This window comes from Amblyomma americanum, chromosome 2 (assembly GCF_052857255.1).
Source record: "Amblyomma americanum isolate KBUSLIRL-KWMA chromosome 2, ASM5285725v1, whole genome shotgun sequence".
Classification (NCBI taxonomy): domain Eukaryota; kingdom Metazoa; phylum Arthropoda; class Arachnida; order Ixodida; family Ixodidae; genus Amblyomma; species Amblyomma americanum.
In genome coordinates this window covers 52,141,577-52,159,131 of record NC_135498.1, presented here as the reverse complement: position 1 = coordinate 52,159,131, position 17,555 = coordinate 52,141,577, and the positions used below count along the sequence as shown (strand labels likewise).

Here is a 17,555-nt window from a genome sequence, read left to right as displayed (position 1 = left end):
CTGCTAGCCTTTTTTTCAAGCATTCTCAAAGTGGTGAAACAACTACAACCAATAAATCAAAACTTCGTGAATATTCTCATTACAACCTCCTCAGATTCTCCCCATTACAGCTAGAAGAAATACATATTAGCCCTAACCCAACAAGTTTCTGGTTACCTATCACTAGGAGGACATGGGGCACAAGAGGTGACAAGCTAGTAGATCCATAGTTTGGACTAGGAATCGGTACAGTGGAAAGGGCAGACACACTATAACAAGCTTGGCCCAATCCAAATTGGAATGCTACACAACAGGCACCTAATATGAGGCTGTTTCCAACTGCTTCCTTTTCCTCATTTTGCCCAATGCGGTCCAGATATGCATGACCTGCCAGTAGGCCAAACTGGTTTTCGCTCATTATATAAATCTCCATGGTGCAACTGCATGGAGGCTCAAGTATGCAATGCATGAATTAATTAAATGGCTATAACACCACTGGCAGCGAGAGCCATCACAACAGCAACCCCCTTTGCAGCAAGCATAGCAGCAAGCGATGCAGCAACCTAAACAGCAGCAGCACACTTGAGAACTCAGCACCAAAGCTTCTCTCGCAGTCTCCTTCAGGGTGGTTTCTCGATGTGAGACTGCTTACATAGGAAAGCATAACAGTGAGCTCTGGGTCAGGCTTGTACAGAAAACTCGTCCAGATGCCGCCGCTGCAGTTGACACGACCTCCTGTGTCAGCAGCCGAACGCTGCAGAAACACCTGACGGCTCACTGATGGCGGTACTGCCTCCAGGAAGCACTTGGGTGGCCGTCTGCATTTGTGGGAGAAAAAAAGAAAGTGGCCAGCATACATATACAAAGGCTCTTCCTCCAACTTCATATTTCAGCAACCAAAACCGCACTGAGTTCCCTCATTGCTCATCTTGAGTGGAGGAGGAAAGTTTAAACATCTCTCCAACCTTGTTTGTGAAAATTTTTTCCGTGTATGTCCAAATGAAATAAAGGGACACTGAGGACAACACCACTAAATTTTAGCTCTCAGTAAAAATAAATTTTGTGGCTTTTTCAGGGTACACTGATGTTTTTTCGGCAGCAAAAGACACATTCATTGCTGCAAAAATTGCTTTCAAAATTTTCCCGTCACTCTATTCAATCTTGTGACATCTACACCAAAAACATCTCCATCATCCCCATTTTGAAGTGAATGGCAGTGCAGCCTAGGATCTGCACCCAAATAATTGTGTCAATGCATGCAGTTTACTTGCGAAATTGATCGGCGATGGCCAAGGTTTAAAGTTGAGACCCCCCACCAGTATTAACAAGGGATCTGGAGGCCTCCGTGCTTGTATTATGGACTGCATGAATCTGAAGCAGGGAACTATTTTTAGTGCAATAGCACTTATAGTGGGCATTCCCCGTATTTAGCCATTGTGTGTTTATCTGTCTGTTTGCCGACTAGGTTGTGGGCAATCTCCCAGTAAAAGTGCGTACGTGCGTGTGTGCCTGCGCAAGCATGCGATAACATTCGATGGTACCCATAAAAGATGCTGTTCTTATGCAACCTGACCACCTGCCTACCGTGAAAACTGCCCATCGTGGCAGGTGACAGTTCAATTAATGATTTGTCGATAGCGGTTGCTCGGGAAGATCAACATTGGCCGCACAAGCCCCACTGATGGCAGCATCTGCCATTGCAGGGGAATGGCGCATCGCTTAACCTCTGCACCACTCCACCAGGAGTGGTATGAGGGCTCCCATGGATCTATGAATGTAGAGAATGACCAATTCCAAATGCATGGGCGTTCGCCCATTATCGTTACTCGAACAAATTCCATCCGTGAACAATGGATCCAAACAATGGAACCGAAGTGAAAACTGAAGTGTGTGGGGACCTGCCCTGCAGCCCCCTGTGTTTGCTTTCCCGCGAGGCACCGTGCAGCAGCAGTCTCACCTCGAGGAGGAACGCATCCCTTGTCAGTTACATTAACTGGCAAGAGAGGGCGCCAGCGTCGCTGCGCGGGAGGGGGCATGGGGCTTTTTGGCTGGGATCGTCGGCGCGAGCGGACGTGTCGCTCGCGGCTCCGCTATTCGCCGGCGGGGCGAGGAAGCGACGGGGAGACCCGCTCCCGTACCCGTCCCGTCCGGCCTCCGGAGTATCCCTTGCTTTAGCGCGGGCGAACATTCGCTCGGAACCTTGCTGGTGAGTCGGACGACCTCGATTCATTAACGTATTTTGTTGCTAGCTGGCGTTATTGTTGCTGTAGCAATAAATGCCTGTTTGTGTCAGCCAACGTGTCGTTCCTTTGTTCCCTCAGAGCAAGGCCCGCCGTGGTTGGCGTGCGCTCGGTAGCGTACGCGATCACGGGGTGGGATCCGGGCGGCTTTGAACCGTGTCAGCCGCGATTGAGTGGGGAGAACGTATATTTATATCTCCCCAATTCAACCCCACATCTGGCAGCCCAACGTGGGGCCCGCTCTTGGAACATTGGACGACTGTCGGTTCGAGGAACGCTCCTTGTCCGGACTTGACAAGTGCTAGGCCTAGAGTGAATTTTGATCGCTAGGAGCTGTGGCATGCTTTCTTGAGTGCGAGGTGTATTGCGCTGCAGCATGTTTGAACTTTTCGACATTCTCAGCACATTTTTTCCCTGGAGTTTCTTCGCGAGAATCACTTGGTTCGCATCGAGGGAGCGCGAGGCCTAGCGCCCGCGGAGTTGCCAAGCCCGAAGAGAGTGAGTACGAAAGCCGCGTGGGTGGTCCGAGTTTCTGTATATATTTTCTCTGCTGTCTCTTTCGCGACTCTGGGAGTCGCGGCTCCGGGAGCCGGGTGGCCTGGGGCCACGGGTGCCGCTACGAGCTCGCTGGTATTGCAGCTCGGCACTGGGCGCTCCGACACCGTCCGATACTGTGGGCGCCGACTGCTCAGAAGCTGCTTTGTGCAGTGAGCGGGGTAGAACCACCCCACAAAGCTGATGTCTCCTCGCGGCTGCGCGCACTTAACCCGTTTCGGGTCTTTGTTGTGTTCACGGTCGTCGGAGTGGTAGTTAGGCCTAATGCTTTTCGGAGCTGCCTGCACCACGTCAGAAGAGGCACGACCACCGGACCGTGGTGCTGTGAGAGGGCGCACTTTGCTGCCCGCCCGTTTTTTTGTAACCTCGCACGAACTGAGCAGTCTCGTTCAACTCAAGAAAGGGCTTTGTTCACTCGAACTTTGCGTTTGCACAGCCGCCGACACGTTTTGCTAGCGAGTTAGGTAGGCATTGTGCCACGAGGCCGTTGCGGATGCCGTTTCCCCTCCCGTGACCTACGTTAAAGGCAGGCCGAGAGTGTTTCGGCAATTTTGCAGATCCGGTGGAGCCACCCAGGCTCGCTGTCCGGTGCACATCTTCTCGCTCCCACCTGCTGCGACGGAGCGGCCTGTATCCTGTTCGCCGCATCCATCCGAGGCAGCTGTGGCGAGACCAGTCAGCAGTCACCTCCGGCTGCTGCTGCCCTGGCGACTACTACAGAATCCTGGCCTGCAGTTTTCCCACCGGCCTTCTATTCGCGGGCCATGCGAGTCGTCCCAGCGGAGGCCTTCACGCCGCCTTCGGAACACCGCGGAAGTCTGCGTGGACGCTGTCGGCATGACCTCCGCTGCAAGACGTGCCTCAAGGACATGAAGACCAGGAGACTCCTCCACAGCATGTACTTTCAGGCGCGTGGGTCTATTTAAGGTTGGGGGGATGTGGGGACCTGCCCTGCAGCCCCCTGTGTTTGCTTTCCCGCGAAGCACCATGCAGCAGCAGTCTCACCTCGAGGAGGAAAGCATTCCCGTGGCCTCCGCGATCAGCTCCGGCGGCGCGCTGTTGCTCAGGCCGTCCCATTCGGCGCGTAGCGCAGCGGAGAAGTGTAATTATGCTAACTCCGTAACACGCCGCGAGGTGGCGACCTTAGCCCAAGGCTCAAGCGGCACTCGCCTAGCCGGCACTGCCTGCGATTTCAGTGGCGACATCAACCCTGTTGTCACGCAGAAGAACAGTGAATACGAAGTCAATTTCTTTCGACTCCTTCTTGCAGCTACAAAGAAGTCGAGGTACGTTGCTAAACAGTTACGGATTGCTTTTGCATGCAGCTATAGTGGTCGTCTAAAAGCCGACTGGGGCAACCGAGGCTTTTACCGCGCGACATTTCGTCCAGATTGCATGCCATCGTGCTGAATGTTTTTTTTTTGTGTCGCAAAAGTTTCCGTGCTGTATGACAAAACTCAGGTATGCTTTTTGTGCCTTTCACTCGATTTTTAAAGTACTGGGCAGCTACTTTACAGCGAAGCTCTCTCTGGCTCGAACAACATAATTAATTACGATAAGCGCTCGTGCATTGTTTATACGCCACCACGAGAGTCAGAAGTTATGAGCTCTGCTTTTTTGCTCTTGAAGCGAGAACTTTTTGCTGGGCTTTGTTTTGCTATGTTGCATGTGTTCCTGGTAGGTGCGAGTGGTTTCGTGTAGCTAATGTGATCCCGCAATTAAATTATTTGCTGTGTGATGAAAACTGCATCGGTTCTCTGTCATGAGCTTTGCACCACAATCCTATCTGCTTCTGTATTTTTCAGATAAATGTACTGCTGCGTACCTTTCTGCCACTCTGACAGAAAAAAAAGAAACTTGGAATAAGTTTTCACGAATTTCCCACGAATGATGATCGCCGCCAAGCATGGCTGAAGGCCATATCAAGAAAAGATTTTGTCCCAAATGACAAGTCTGCTAGCAGTGTCATCTGCGGCCTTCACTTTTTAGATTCGGATTTTACTTTGGGGTCCACAAAGCTGCGGTGCCTGAAATAGGATGCTGTTCCGAGCGTGTTCGCGGGTTACCCAAGCTACATGCAGCCACAACAGCCACAAAAATGACGCAAGTTGGAGCGATTGACGCAGAATTCTACTCCAAACCAAGAAAGGGCATCAAATTTATCGAGCAGCCTTGATGAATCTGCTGGTTCAGCCTGTGGTTGCGAAAAAAGCACACGCCATTCGGCAACTTCTGCCTGCTCGTTTCCTGTAGTGTACGTTGATAGCCTGATTCATGCACCCTTGTTAGGAGATGAAGAAGCAAGTCCTAAAGGTGCAGGATATGAGAAGCCAAGTGCACAAGATGCAGTCGGTGAATTACAGCAGTCTAGTGAGGCACTTGATTGCACAACGCAAACTACCGATGACCCTCTTTCACGCAAGCAGTCGGATTCAAGGAATGTAAACCGAATGAGAGTGCAATTGTTCAGGAAAGCAGATGCTATCGCGAGACTGCAGCGAGAAAACAGCCGCCTAAAAAAGAAGCTCAGTGGTTTTGAAAACCACACTCTCCACTCGGCGTTGAGAAAGTGCTTGGACAAGGTCGGCACAGCCCAGTTCTGCTTAAAGACTGCCTAGCGGAACAGATCGCCAATGCGTCAAGGCAACGGCCCGTGTGGTCTCCAGACTTTGTCCGGGAATGTGTAGTTTTGTACTACTTGTCCCCTAAGGCATGCCGTTACATACGCAACAGAGGACTGCTGAAATTGCCTTCAAAAAACACGCTACTTCACTATGTTGGCAAATCCAACAGTGAAAGTGGGATCACACCATTAATGAAAGAACGCCTAAAGCAAGAGGTGGGACAGCTGAAAGAGCAAGCGCGGTTTTCCTCAATTATTGTGGATGAAATGGCTATAAGCTCCAAATGCATCTACGATCGCAAAATGGACTGCTTTTTTGGTCAGCAAACTGTGAGAGAAGACGCTGGGACAGGAGAGAATGTAAACAACATCGTGCTTGCCAACAAGGTGCTGTGTTTCGTTGCAACAGGCCTGTCCACGTCGTACAAAATTCCTTGCAGCTTTTTCTTCACTAACCGATTAAGTGGCAAGCTCCTGTATCAGCTGACAAAAGAAGTGAACGCTGAAGTTCAAAAGTGTGGCCTCTACGTCGTCCGGATCGTCGCGGATAACCACAAGATTAATGTCACAATGATGCGCCACCTGGGCAATGGCTCCCTCAAGCCAGTGGTCAGTCATCCATGTGATCCAGAAAGAAGCCTATTCTTGTCCTTTGACCAGTGTCATATTATAAAAAACGTGCGAAGCCTTCTTCTGGACGGGGAAATGACAGATGGCAGTCGGCCAATAACTGGAGAGTTTGAAGCAGCTCTATGTCCTTCAAAAAAACGAGATTGTGAAGCCAGTTCGATTCCTGACACAAAACCACAAAGAGCCGACTAATTTTGAGAAGATGCATGTGGGCAGAGCAGTGCAGCTGTTCTCAGGTGAAGTTATCTCGGCGCTTTCTTTTTTGAAAGAATACCCCAGTTACTACCCTCAGGCAGAACAGTTCAGGAACGCAGACGCAACAATATTGTTTATGAAGATGATGCAGAAGTGGTTTGCCATCCACAATGTGGCCAACCGAACAGCACATGTGCATATGAGAAAGCCTGACCAAATGCACTTTTTTAGCGCTACCGACGAACGCCTACAATGGCTGGAGAAGGAGTTCCCAGACTACCTCGAAGTTCTCTACAATGCCTGTAAAAGGAACGGGAAAAAGTTTCTTAGTGCTGAAACCTACAAAGCTGTCTTGCTGACAAGCAAATCTACGGTACTATGCATTAAGTACCTTCTCGAGAGCGGCTTCTTTTATGTTTTAACAAGGAACTTCTCTAGCGACCCCGTCGAGCTCTTCTTCAGTTCTTTGCGGAAAATGGCTGGCGGCAATGACTGTCTGGATGCAAGAGCCGTGACATTTAGCCTGTAGAGGACCTTGCGGACTGGCAGCCTGTGCCCATCCCAAGCTTCAAACGTTGAAAACGGACAGACTGTTTTGAGGTAGGTGCATGTTATTTGAGCTCCGGGACGAGTGCTCATAGTTGTGAACTGGTTGTCTCTTGTTTCAAAATAGAAAGCTTATCACATTTCAGGCCCTTGCACAACTAAGATTTCCTGATGCGAGCAGCTACTAATGTTGTAGCCTGCCTGCTGACTGGAAGTTTTTACAGTTCAGAACACATGAGCATGCAAATCCTGCTGTGCCGATGGGCAATGTGTTACAAACAGTTTTGGTTTTATGTGGCGGCTGCTTAGTAGTGGTGGTAACTGTTTTACATGTATTGCAGTATGCATGGTGCCTCCCTGAATGTGAAGTCCTCCGAACTTGATGTTCCGGCTGAAGCAACAGCACAGGCAACAACGCATGATTCGACCGAGACAGCGCAAGTTGCCCCAGCCAGGTATATCTTGCATCAAATGTTTCTCAAGAGCTTACGCTTGGCTGGCTCACTGGACTACTAGTGCTGTTCTTTTGCAACCAACAGCGATTTGTCTAATACATATATCTGGCTGATATGAATAGTGTGCATATTTTTGTTTCAGGTTCACGGGAACTGAAGATTTTGTGATGCACATTGATGAGCTTTTCACATCCCTGAAAGCGATGCCTCGCGAGTGCACACTCGTTCGCCTATGTGAAGTGCCACCAAAAAGCGATCATTTCGCGTTATGTCAAGGCTATAACAACTGACTGGTATCAATGACCAAAATTTGAAAATTTTGAGGGAATGCACGTTGAGTGGTGACATGATGTCATATTTGGTTAATGCACAAGCTTTGTCTCTACATGCTGTCTAAAATTTGCTCTTTGGAACGTTTTTATAGGTTAGTGCCAAAAGCTGTTTTTTTTTGTGCTCTCACAAATAGGAATACATTGCAGAATGCCTAACTCCATATACAAATATGGGTATGTTCTATTTCAGTGCAGCGGCCCCCATCAACCATAGCAAATGCCAGCATCGCTTATATAGCAGGGTTCGTGACGAGAGCAGTTGAGGAGCGGAGAACATGCAGCTTCTGCCCTCCCCTCCGCCAGTCGGATGGACCCAGCCCCTGCTGATGGGGCTTATTGACCTGCAATCAAGGAGCGGGCTAACATTCCCAAAGTCAGAATTTGTCACGGTCCTTGTGACCGTTAAGAAGGCTGTTGACATTGCCATGCCGCACATAAAAAAGAGCAACGTGCGTCAGCAGCTGGCAGAACTATTATTGCCTCGACTAGAGCAGTGCCCCCTTTTCGTTTGCCCAGCAAGGGATGACCACGCCGCAAGCACACTATCTGTAGTGTTTGATAAGTTCATGAGGCCACTTTTAGCCAACGTCAGCACTACTGTGACAGACAGGGCTGCTTACCGCAAAAAGCTGGCCTGCAAGCCACTGCACAGGAAAGTGCTCCGTGTTTAAAATAAACACAATGTAAAAACAGATGCAGAACATTATGGCTCCGATTTTGTCTTTGTATATAAAGAGTCATTTATCCTCAAATGGTTTTATCTGTCCTCCTGCCAAGCTGTAGCTTCGGCGCTTTAAACCCTCTTTTTTGCTTGCCGCGCACGAAAAAAAAAAATGAGACTAAATTCGCCTCAGTTCCGACCGTACACAACGTAAAAAAACCTCCTTATGCACTGCAGGCTTTTATTTATTTGGGGATACTGCTAGCCTCTTTCGAGGCTGTAGCAGGATTGGGGTATAATATGATACATTTGAACACGTCACAAAAAAGCCATCTACAAAAAGGAAGCCCAACATTTGAGTGGGACAATGCATTTAGTGGCATCTGCAAGCGTTGAAAGCTACCGTATAAACGCGTGTAAGGGCCGCACCCCGTATTTCCAAAGGAAATATTTGAAAAAAAAAAAAAAAATCCATGTAAGGGCCGCACCCAAACTTTCCAGGAAACACGCAAGAATAGCCTTCGAAATACATGCGCACAGGAGCTTCGAGGTGCCACCCATGGATGGCGCCCGAGGCCGCGGGTCATCATCATCATCTTTTCTTCTGCCGCGAGCTTCCGCTACTGTACTTCCGCTATCCGTATCGGCATCGGTATCGCCAGGTCTAACTTTGTTCTGTTCTGGCTGTCAAAGCATGCATTTTTTTGGTGGTTGTGTTAGCGTGGTCGCTCGGCATAGTTGTTGCTCTCGTGCGCAGTCGTTCTTCACTTTTTCATGAACTGCCTCCGAGCATTGTCACTGTTGCACGATGGGCAAACACCTCAACAGCTACACGGCGGGCTTTAAACTGAAAGTAGTGGAGTTCGCTCTCGAACACGGCAAGCGTGCCGCGGGCAGAAAATTTGACGTGGACGAGAAGTGTGTCCGACGGTGGTGCGGACAAAGGGATGCGTTGAAGAATACCAGCTCCAAAAAGCGCGCTTTCCGAGGCAAGCCATGCAAATTTCCTGAGCTAGAAGAAGAGCTGCTATGCTATTCAATGGAAGAGCGGAACAACGGCTACGCGTTGACAACAGACATGCTGCGCGTGAGGGCACGAGCCTTGGCGCGTGCTAAAAGCATACCGCACGAGGACTTCAAGGCTAGTGCCGGCTAGGTACGAAGATTTCTGGAGAGGAAGGGCCTATCATTTCGGCGAAGGACCACGCTGTGCCAGCGGCTGCCCCCCGACTACACCGACAAGGTGCTCAGCTTTCAGAAGTATGTCATCAGTCTGCGTCGTGAGCACAACTATATATTTTCGCAGATAGCGAACGCCGACCAGACCCCCGTGTGGTTCGATTGTCCCGAGAGCTGCACAGTTGAACTGAAAGGAAAGAAGAGTGTTTTCGTGCGGACAACTGGCGCGGAGCGCCAACGGTGTACCGTTATGCTGTGCGTCACCGCGGACAGACGGAAGCTGCCCCCCTGTGTCATCCTGAAAAGAAAAACGATTCCTAAAGGCGTTTTCCCCAAGGGAATTGTAGTTCGCGCCCAAGAAAAGGGCTGGATGGACGATGAGCTTGTGCTCGAATGGGTAAAAAGCGTTTGGGAGAAGCGCCCAGGCGCCATGCTGGCCCGACGATCGCTCCTCGTCTTGGACAGCTTCCGCGGTCACTTGACGGGCAGGGTTAAGGAACGCCTGCGCGGTATCCGCACAGACATGGCCGTGATACCGGGCGGCCTCACCGGCATGCAGCAACCCCTGGATGTAAGCGTCAATCGGCCTTTTAAGGTTGAATTTCGAAGGCAGTATTCGGAATGGATGGCCAATGGCAATCACGACGAGACGCCGACAGGGCGGCTTAAGAGGGCACCGCTCGCGACTGTGCTTGGATGGATTTTGTCCACATGGAATTCCGTGTCGACCGACATTGTAACCCGGAGTTTCAAAGTGACCGGAATTTCAAACAATTTAGACGGGACCGAAGACGACTTTCTGTGGGCTGAACATTTACCTGAACACAGCACCAGCCCGGAGTCTGAAGACTCCGTGAGTGATGCCTGAATGGTAAATAAATGCCGCGCATTCCAGATTGGTTTGCTTTCACTTGAAAAAAAAATTTTTTTTTCGAAAATCGCGTGTATGAGCCGCACTCCGAAATTTGCCCCCCGAATCTGGGAAAAAAAGTGCGGCCCTTACACGCATTTATACGGTAAATATATTACACGCATGTAAGTACAAATCACATTTGTACCATTTCTAGAGGAAAACTGACAGAACTCCTTGATCTCTATATATCAAAAGTAATTTCAGGTTCTAAACTAATATGTAAAAGAACTGTAGAATTAAAATAATCCTCTCCACTCAACTGTAAAATGTTCCGTGTTTTGAAAAAATGCACGGCTACAGAAATAAAGAAAATTGCCTGCGTGTTGTGAAACAAACACTCTCATGACGATCTGCCTCAACCCAGTCCTAAGTCTGCGTCATAATTTAAAAAAGCAATTGCCTAATTGCACCAGTCAGCTACTTGTGCTGTGCGATAATTTTCTAGTGCATGTCGCACACAGACTGCGAAAACTGCGTTTTCGTCCTCTGCGCCCGTCCGCATCAGGGAAAGCGAGCCTTGGGTTGCGCGTGCCACGGTGCGGCAAGAGGAGCAGTCGCACCGCTTTCTCCGATTACGCTCTCTCCGTGTGAATGGAATGGCCGGAGCAACGGTGCGCCGCCGGAGCTGATCGCGGAGGCCACGGCATTCCCTTGTCAGTTACATTAACTGGCAAGAGAGGACGCCAGTGTCGCTGCGCGAGAGACTGCTGAAGCCCGCGCGCGGGAGAGGGGCATGGGGCTCTTTGGCTGGGATCGTCGGCGCGAGCAGACGTATCGCTCGCGGCTCCGCTCTTTGCCGGCGGGGGGAGGAAGCGACGGGGAGACCCGCTCCCGTACTCATCGCGTCCGGCCTTCGGAGTATCCCTTGCCCTAGCATGGGCAAAACATTCGCTCGGAACCTTGCTGGTGAGTCGGACGACCTCGATTCATTAGCGTACCTTGTTGCTAGCTGGCGTTATTGTTGCTGTAGCAATAAATGCCTGTTTGTGTCAGCCAACGCGTCGTTCCTTTGTTCCCTCAAAGCAAGGCCCGCCGTGGTAGCGTACGCGATCATGGGGTGGGGTCCGGGCGGCTTTGAACCGTGTCAGCCGCGATTGAGCGGGGAGAACGTATATTTATATCTCCCCAATTCAACCCCACAAGTGCTAGTGCACCCAGTTTGCATTCGGCCTAACTAGGCAAATTGATCGTCAATTTTTTATTACTTCTTGTCAGTGGTGGTCAGAACATTTCTTGTTTATCTTTCGAAAATTTTACTGCAATTTTTAGTAAGAATCATTAACATGTTTTCTAACACCCGAGACGGAGTAAAATAAAAAGTCAACAGCACTACACAAAGGTTGGGATAAAAAAGGAAATCTGTGACCTCGCATCAGAGCTGCCCACTCAGCTCCAAGGCTATGTAACAACTACACAAAATGACAACGAGCCCGCTAGTAAAGCGTGCGCATTACTTGTTACAGGTCTGTGTCATAAACTGAGCAAACAATCACCTTTAAAAATGGTTTCTCCCCCTTGTATAACACGATGTGTAAACAGGCCACCTGCCACTTTCTATCTCTCCCTCTTTATTTTCCCCTCCACCTGTGCTTGAATCACTAGAGAATCGCCCTTCAATGGAGCCAGACTTAAAGCACTGGAGATAGAGACACCTGTACTAATTTGGCCTTTTCTAGCTTATAAACAATCCATTTTCAGTGAATGTAGAGTCTTTGTCGCTAGAATGCGATCATCTATTGACTCAGACCAACTTTAATTTGCTCTCAGTGGATAGGCAGGCCTCTCAAAGTAAAAGCTGCCTTTTAATTATGTCCTGTTCCCGTGTCAGGCATGCAATTTTGGAAAGGACAGATGGTGGTTTGAGGGTACAAAATGTTCACAATTTAAATAAAAATGATTAATCAGGCACTGCTAGCCATAGCAACCCGACCTTTTCTCTGCTTTTAGAACACTTATCGCACTGTACCTCCCACAGCACAGCACATGGCATCAGGTGAAAGAAGAATCGTAGCCCCCTTTACACACTTCTGTCCTTGCCAAATTATTTGGAAATCAATCAGTGGGCATAACAGCACAGCTGGGCAGTGCAGCCGGTATAAGGCCAGCGAAAAGCAGTGCTCGTCAAGGAAGGAAGACCACACTTTACTGGACCATTGCTGCACCATTAGCATCAGCTCGCTGGAGTGTTAGAAATGTGGAAAAGGGGAGAAGAATGAAGAGAGAGGTAGGCTTGTTTGTCAGAACCAGGAAGGCTGACCAAGGAGTGAGCATAATATGTGGGAGCATGGAAGGTACTTGGTGCCAGGATAGTATCCTCAGCAGAGGCCTGCAAGGCCTCTATAACAGCAATGGCAGGGTAGGTACTTATTGGTGGTACAGGTGAGTGGATGCTTGACACCTGTACGGAAGCTTTGACATCTCGAGGCACAACGCTAAGCCTGCACTGCTTTCAATTTTTCACAATTAACTTGCTGTTGCCGTAGCAACGGCACTGCTGAGACCATTCACTACAGTAAGAGCAGTGACAATGTCTGTTGTCCAATGTTTCTTCACAACGAAGTGGTTGTTACTCTCAAGAAAGGAGTTCTACATCATAAATGATGGCATTCCCAGACAGAAGCATTTGGGTTGGTTTGGCCGGCACTACCTGCATCAAGAAGGCCACGACAGAGAGCGCCAGGTGAGCAGCAAAGCTTACTTGGTCTTGGGCAGGAGGTGTGAGGGACCCTGCAGGATAATGCAGGTGTCTGTCTCGACGTGGCAGTGCTTCCCTGTACAGGCTGCTGTGCTGTCATTGATGCGAGGCCACAGGATCATGGTGAGCAGCAGTTGCTCCTTGGCTCGCTTCCCTGTAGAAAGCGACATGTGTTGATTCCCTTTCTCTCTAATGCATTCAGATGCACATGAACATGCATGGCGTGCACACATACCGTGACTGGGTCAATTCAGAACAGCAGTAAACCAAGAGCTACAACCACTCTGCACTGAGTCTGAGCTAAAAAAAATATTAATATTCAGTTTTACCATCAGGTACTATACATCAATCAGCATGCAATCATTCAGCATTTGCTCTTTGCCTGAGAAGCAATCAATGAGTGCCCAAAGGCTTACATGTCAGTGGAAAGTACAGCAGCTACTTTTGAAAGTCATGCCTTGCACAAAACAAAACAAGGTAGTTACCAAGGACAGTCATGCATTTACTTATTTGTCCTCACAGACTTGGAGACAGTGAAACAAAGTAAAATTACTAATGACAGTTCCTTGGAGTGCGAACCTGCTAGGAGAAAGAAAAAGAAAATCAAAGACAAAAACATCTGTATATATCTTCTCTTTCTGTGAAATCCTAGCTTGCCCAGCCAAATGTTGTTTAGATAAGCAGTAAAGTGAGTTGAAAGTGTGGAGCTGAAAATGGGAAATGGTCTCTTAAAAGACTGTTACCTACCCCTGCTATCACCAGCCCAATATGGCAAACTGTACTCTTTGGGACAAAGGAATACATCAGACTGTGAATTTCATTTCCTTGAAGACACAATGCCAATGAAACAGAGTCGCTTGGCTGCTCATTGCCTGCTGGTATAAGTGAGCATCACCAATTTCTGGGAAGCAATGATACTGAAGGTTCATCAGTTTCAGACAACTGCATGACATTTAGGTGCAAAACTTGCTATCCACTCATCACATACAGTGACAACTGTGTTGTATACTATCCTGCATCATGTATGAATGACATGTGCCCAATATAATCTGGCCTTAAAAAAAGTTTCCCTTAAGTGGAACAAACAGATGTTTGACCCAAAACAGAAAAAAAACATCATCATGTACAATTTATGAACCCAAAAAAATTATTTGGCTCATAGTTTTCAAATACTAATGCTGCAGAGCAGTCTGCACATAATGTCATACACCAGGGCATTTATCATAAAATTGGACTTTAGAACTGATAATGATGCAATTATCACTGTGGTTTGTTATTTTTTACACCTTTTTCAAAAAAAGAACTAAATATGCATCAATAAAACTTGTTGCTGGGCTAGTTGGTGACACATGCTTGAATAAAAAGGTAGCGCAAAAAGGACGACGACAGAAGCATGACACCACAAACACAAATGCATTAGAGGTATGAAAGTTTTAATATGCATTAGAAGTATTACTAAAGCAGTGGAATCTTGTTAATTTGAACTTGCTTAATTCAAACTTCTGGCCGATTCAAACTGACACGACAGTCCCGCTAAGCTCTCATGCATTTTGATAAGATCAAACACTCAATAATTCAAATGCCTAAGCCCATGCAACAGTTAATTTAAAGAAGTCGTGCAGCCCACAAAGCTCCACTAATGTCTGGCTCAGCAGAGCCCATCCAAGCGTCATTCAATTCAATTTTTTATTTTCCCTTCTTGAGAGAAGGAGACAGGACTAAAAGCCGCGAAAGCGGCTTTACTTGGGTCCTGCCCCCTCACAAATTGGCACACATACAGATACGGCTCTCGTACAAGTGTATAACAGGTAAAAAGAAACAACAAAAACAAAGCACAAGTTTTACATGTTGAATTAGTCACTAAACATACATCAAGAAATGAAACATAATAGATTTGAATACAGTTGTTAGCAAAACGAACACTCTAACTAAAATGACTGAAACAATAGGCATCTCACGTAAGTAAACTTGATAAAAATAATCTTTGAATTAGAGTTACAAAAGGGGTCAAATGACTCTTGCTCTAACCGGTTTAACAATGACGGGAGGGTATATGATATTGATTCCTTGCAGTAGTTTGCACGGGGCATTGGCACATTCCACGTTTCACCATGCCGGGTGTGACGACACGAATCCTTCTTTTCCAGCTTAGCGATTGTCGCCAAAATGTTGTCACTGATTTTTACAGAGGACTTGTAGCGCACCAGTAAACTGTAACTGTACATTTTGAAAATGGGAGTAATGTCATATCCTAAGAACAGGTCATGGGAAGGATAACGGGAAGGAACGTTTGCTATGCATCGCAGGGCTTTTTTCTGCAGCAAGTGTAGGTTCAACAAGTTTGTGACACCAGTTGTTCCCCAAACGGGGTTGCAATATTGAAGTAAAGACAGCACTAGTGAATTATATAGCATGATTTTAAGTTTTTCAGGAAGTCTACGTTTTAATCTAGATAAGATTCCCACTGCTGAAGCTACTTTGGAACAAAGATAGTCAACATGGTTATTCCATGTTAAGCGAGTTGAGAAGATCATGCCGAGGCTTTTTACGGAATCCACCGTTTCTAACGCGTTTGTGCCATATGTTAAGTGGCTTTGAACTGTGTTTTCCCTTCGGCAGGTATAACACTATTTTTGTGTTATTTGAATTTATCTTTAGATGATTTGCATCAACCCATGCTTTAATGCCAGCCAACACATTACTTGCACTCAGTTCGATGTCGCTTTCACAAGTACCTGTAATGAACACAGATGAATCATCCGCATAGGATACAAATCGTGCATTTTTGTGCAATGAATAATGTCGTTTATATATAAGGAAAATAAAAGTGGCCCTGGAATGCCCCCCGCGGCACTCCAGAACTAATAGGAAGGGTAGATGATTTCACATAGTTTATTTCTGTGTTCTGCGTCCAATGTTGAAAATACATATGACTCCAGCGGGGCTTGCGCATTCCCACGGAAACCGTATTTCTGTAGCTTAGCAAGAAGGATTTTGTGATCGACTAAATCAAATGCCTTTGAAAAGTCTGTATATATGCTGATTATGAGTGTTTTCTTAATAAATGATTCAATTATTATTTCTTTCTGGCATAGAAGAGCTGTTTCGGTCGATCTATGCCTTCGGAAACTGCGTTGAAAGTCACGAAGAAACCTATTTTTGTGACGGTATGATGCCACCCTGGTGTGTATTAATTTCTCAATGCCTTTAGAGAATACGGGCAATACTGAAATAGGATGATAATTATTAAGGTTATTTCTTTCACCATGTTTGAATACCGATATCACTCGGGCTTCTTGCACTTTTGTTGCAAACACGCCAGTCGAAAATAGCAGATTGTACACGTGTGATGAAACAGGGCAGATCAAATCAAGGACATACTTTGCAGGGGCTATTTGAATTCCACTAGAATCTTTTGATTTGCCATTTTTAATAACGTTTATAGATGAAAACACTTCTTCGCTGTCTGTTGGGATCAGAAAAAATGAGTTAAAACTGGTGTTATTGGGCATTATGCATCGGCCCTGCGTGGCCTATTTACTTTCTTCAAACGAAAATACAAGTGATATGCATGAATAAAAGTTGTGATGAAATGGTTACATGCAGTTTCTGCACAGCGCATTTCGTAAACGGCCGCCCATGTTTCATGTCTGATTGCTTCGCGGAACTGTTCTAGGCATGATGGCGTGATGACCTGAACAAAAAGTTCTTGTCTAGCCTGTCTTAAGATGTCGCATGCTTTTTCAACTAAAAAAACTATGCCTAAATGATCGCTTACGTCGGTGTAAACTGTACCTGCAGTTGTTAGATCAACGTTGATGTAATCAGTGAGTGAATTTCTTTTTGAATGCATGTTGGCATTAACATGTTCACGTTTATGTCACCACCCACAATTAGGCCCGGGGCATCTTCTGATATATGGCCAAAAAGATTATCTAAGAAAGAATAGTAACCATGGTAACCAACCAAATGCGAATATATCGAATGCGGTGGCCATGAAACGGATATATCGAACTCCTCAGCGCCAAGCGGTGACCGTTCAGATGCCAGACGACAGGCTTCGCCGCACTACACAAGTGACTGGCGGTGGTGCAACAAGTGTTTGTGCCAAGGTTCGTGCTTCACGGAAGATACAGCGGCGTGGAGGGTCATAGTCCGGCAGTCAGCACACATTCACGCTTCTCGCACCCATCAGCGGCACCCCGGGGGCAGCGGTGTGGAAGGTTGTGGGCTTGCAGTAACCATCCTGCACTCACGTCGGCTGTCACGGAGGTGATGAAAACAGCAACAGCTTTCGCTTTGTCGTGCCGCTTTCCACGCGACATGGCTGCAATGCGGGGAAGCCACCCTTTCTGGCGCTTGGCTTGCCACCGTAGCGTGCTGGTGGTGCTGTGCGGGGAAGTCAATGTATCTGGCGCTTGGCTTTTTGCAGTCTTCGCAATCGCCGCAGGAGCCTTCGGAACGGCACTAAAACTTCGGAAAAAGTCTCGCCCTCCAGCAAGAGCTGCCTGAGTTTCCGTTTCTTCAACGACTAAATTGCGCCGCTATTGCA

General features: G+C 47.5%; 2 protein-coding genes and 1 pseudogene across 2 annotated transcripts in view; 2 read left to right on the top strand and 1 right to left on the bottom strand.

Annotated features, from left to right (window-relative positions):
• The window catches only part of LOC144121227 (transmembrane protein 248-like), a 30,204-nt gene that overhangs the window by 3,408 nt on the left and 9,241 nt on the right, over window positions 1–17,555 (bottom strand). Inside the window, exons 4-5 of the mRNA XM_077654326.1 lie at window positions 13,007–13,157; window positions 632–797 (exon numbers count right to left, since the gene is read on the bottom strand). Of these exons, the coding sequence (XP_077510452.1) occupies window positions 632–797; window positions 13,007–13,157 (317 nt within the window). The remainder of the gene's footprint in view (window positions 1–631; window positions 798–13,006; window positions 13,158–17,555) is intronic.
• Window positions 4,584–7,513, top strand: LOC144118311 (uncharacterized; annotated as a pseudogene).
• On the top strand, window positions 7,791–8,358 carry LOC144121228 (uncharacterized). The gene has a single exon (XM_077654327.1). It carries the CDS (start codon window positions 7,831–7,833, stop codon window positions 8,224–8,226), a length of 396 nt encoding a protein of 131 aa, XP_077510453.1. The 5' UTR covers window positions 7,791–7,830; the 3' UTR covers window positions 8,227–8,358.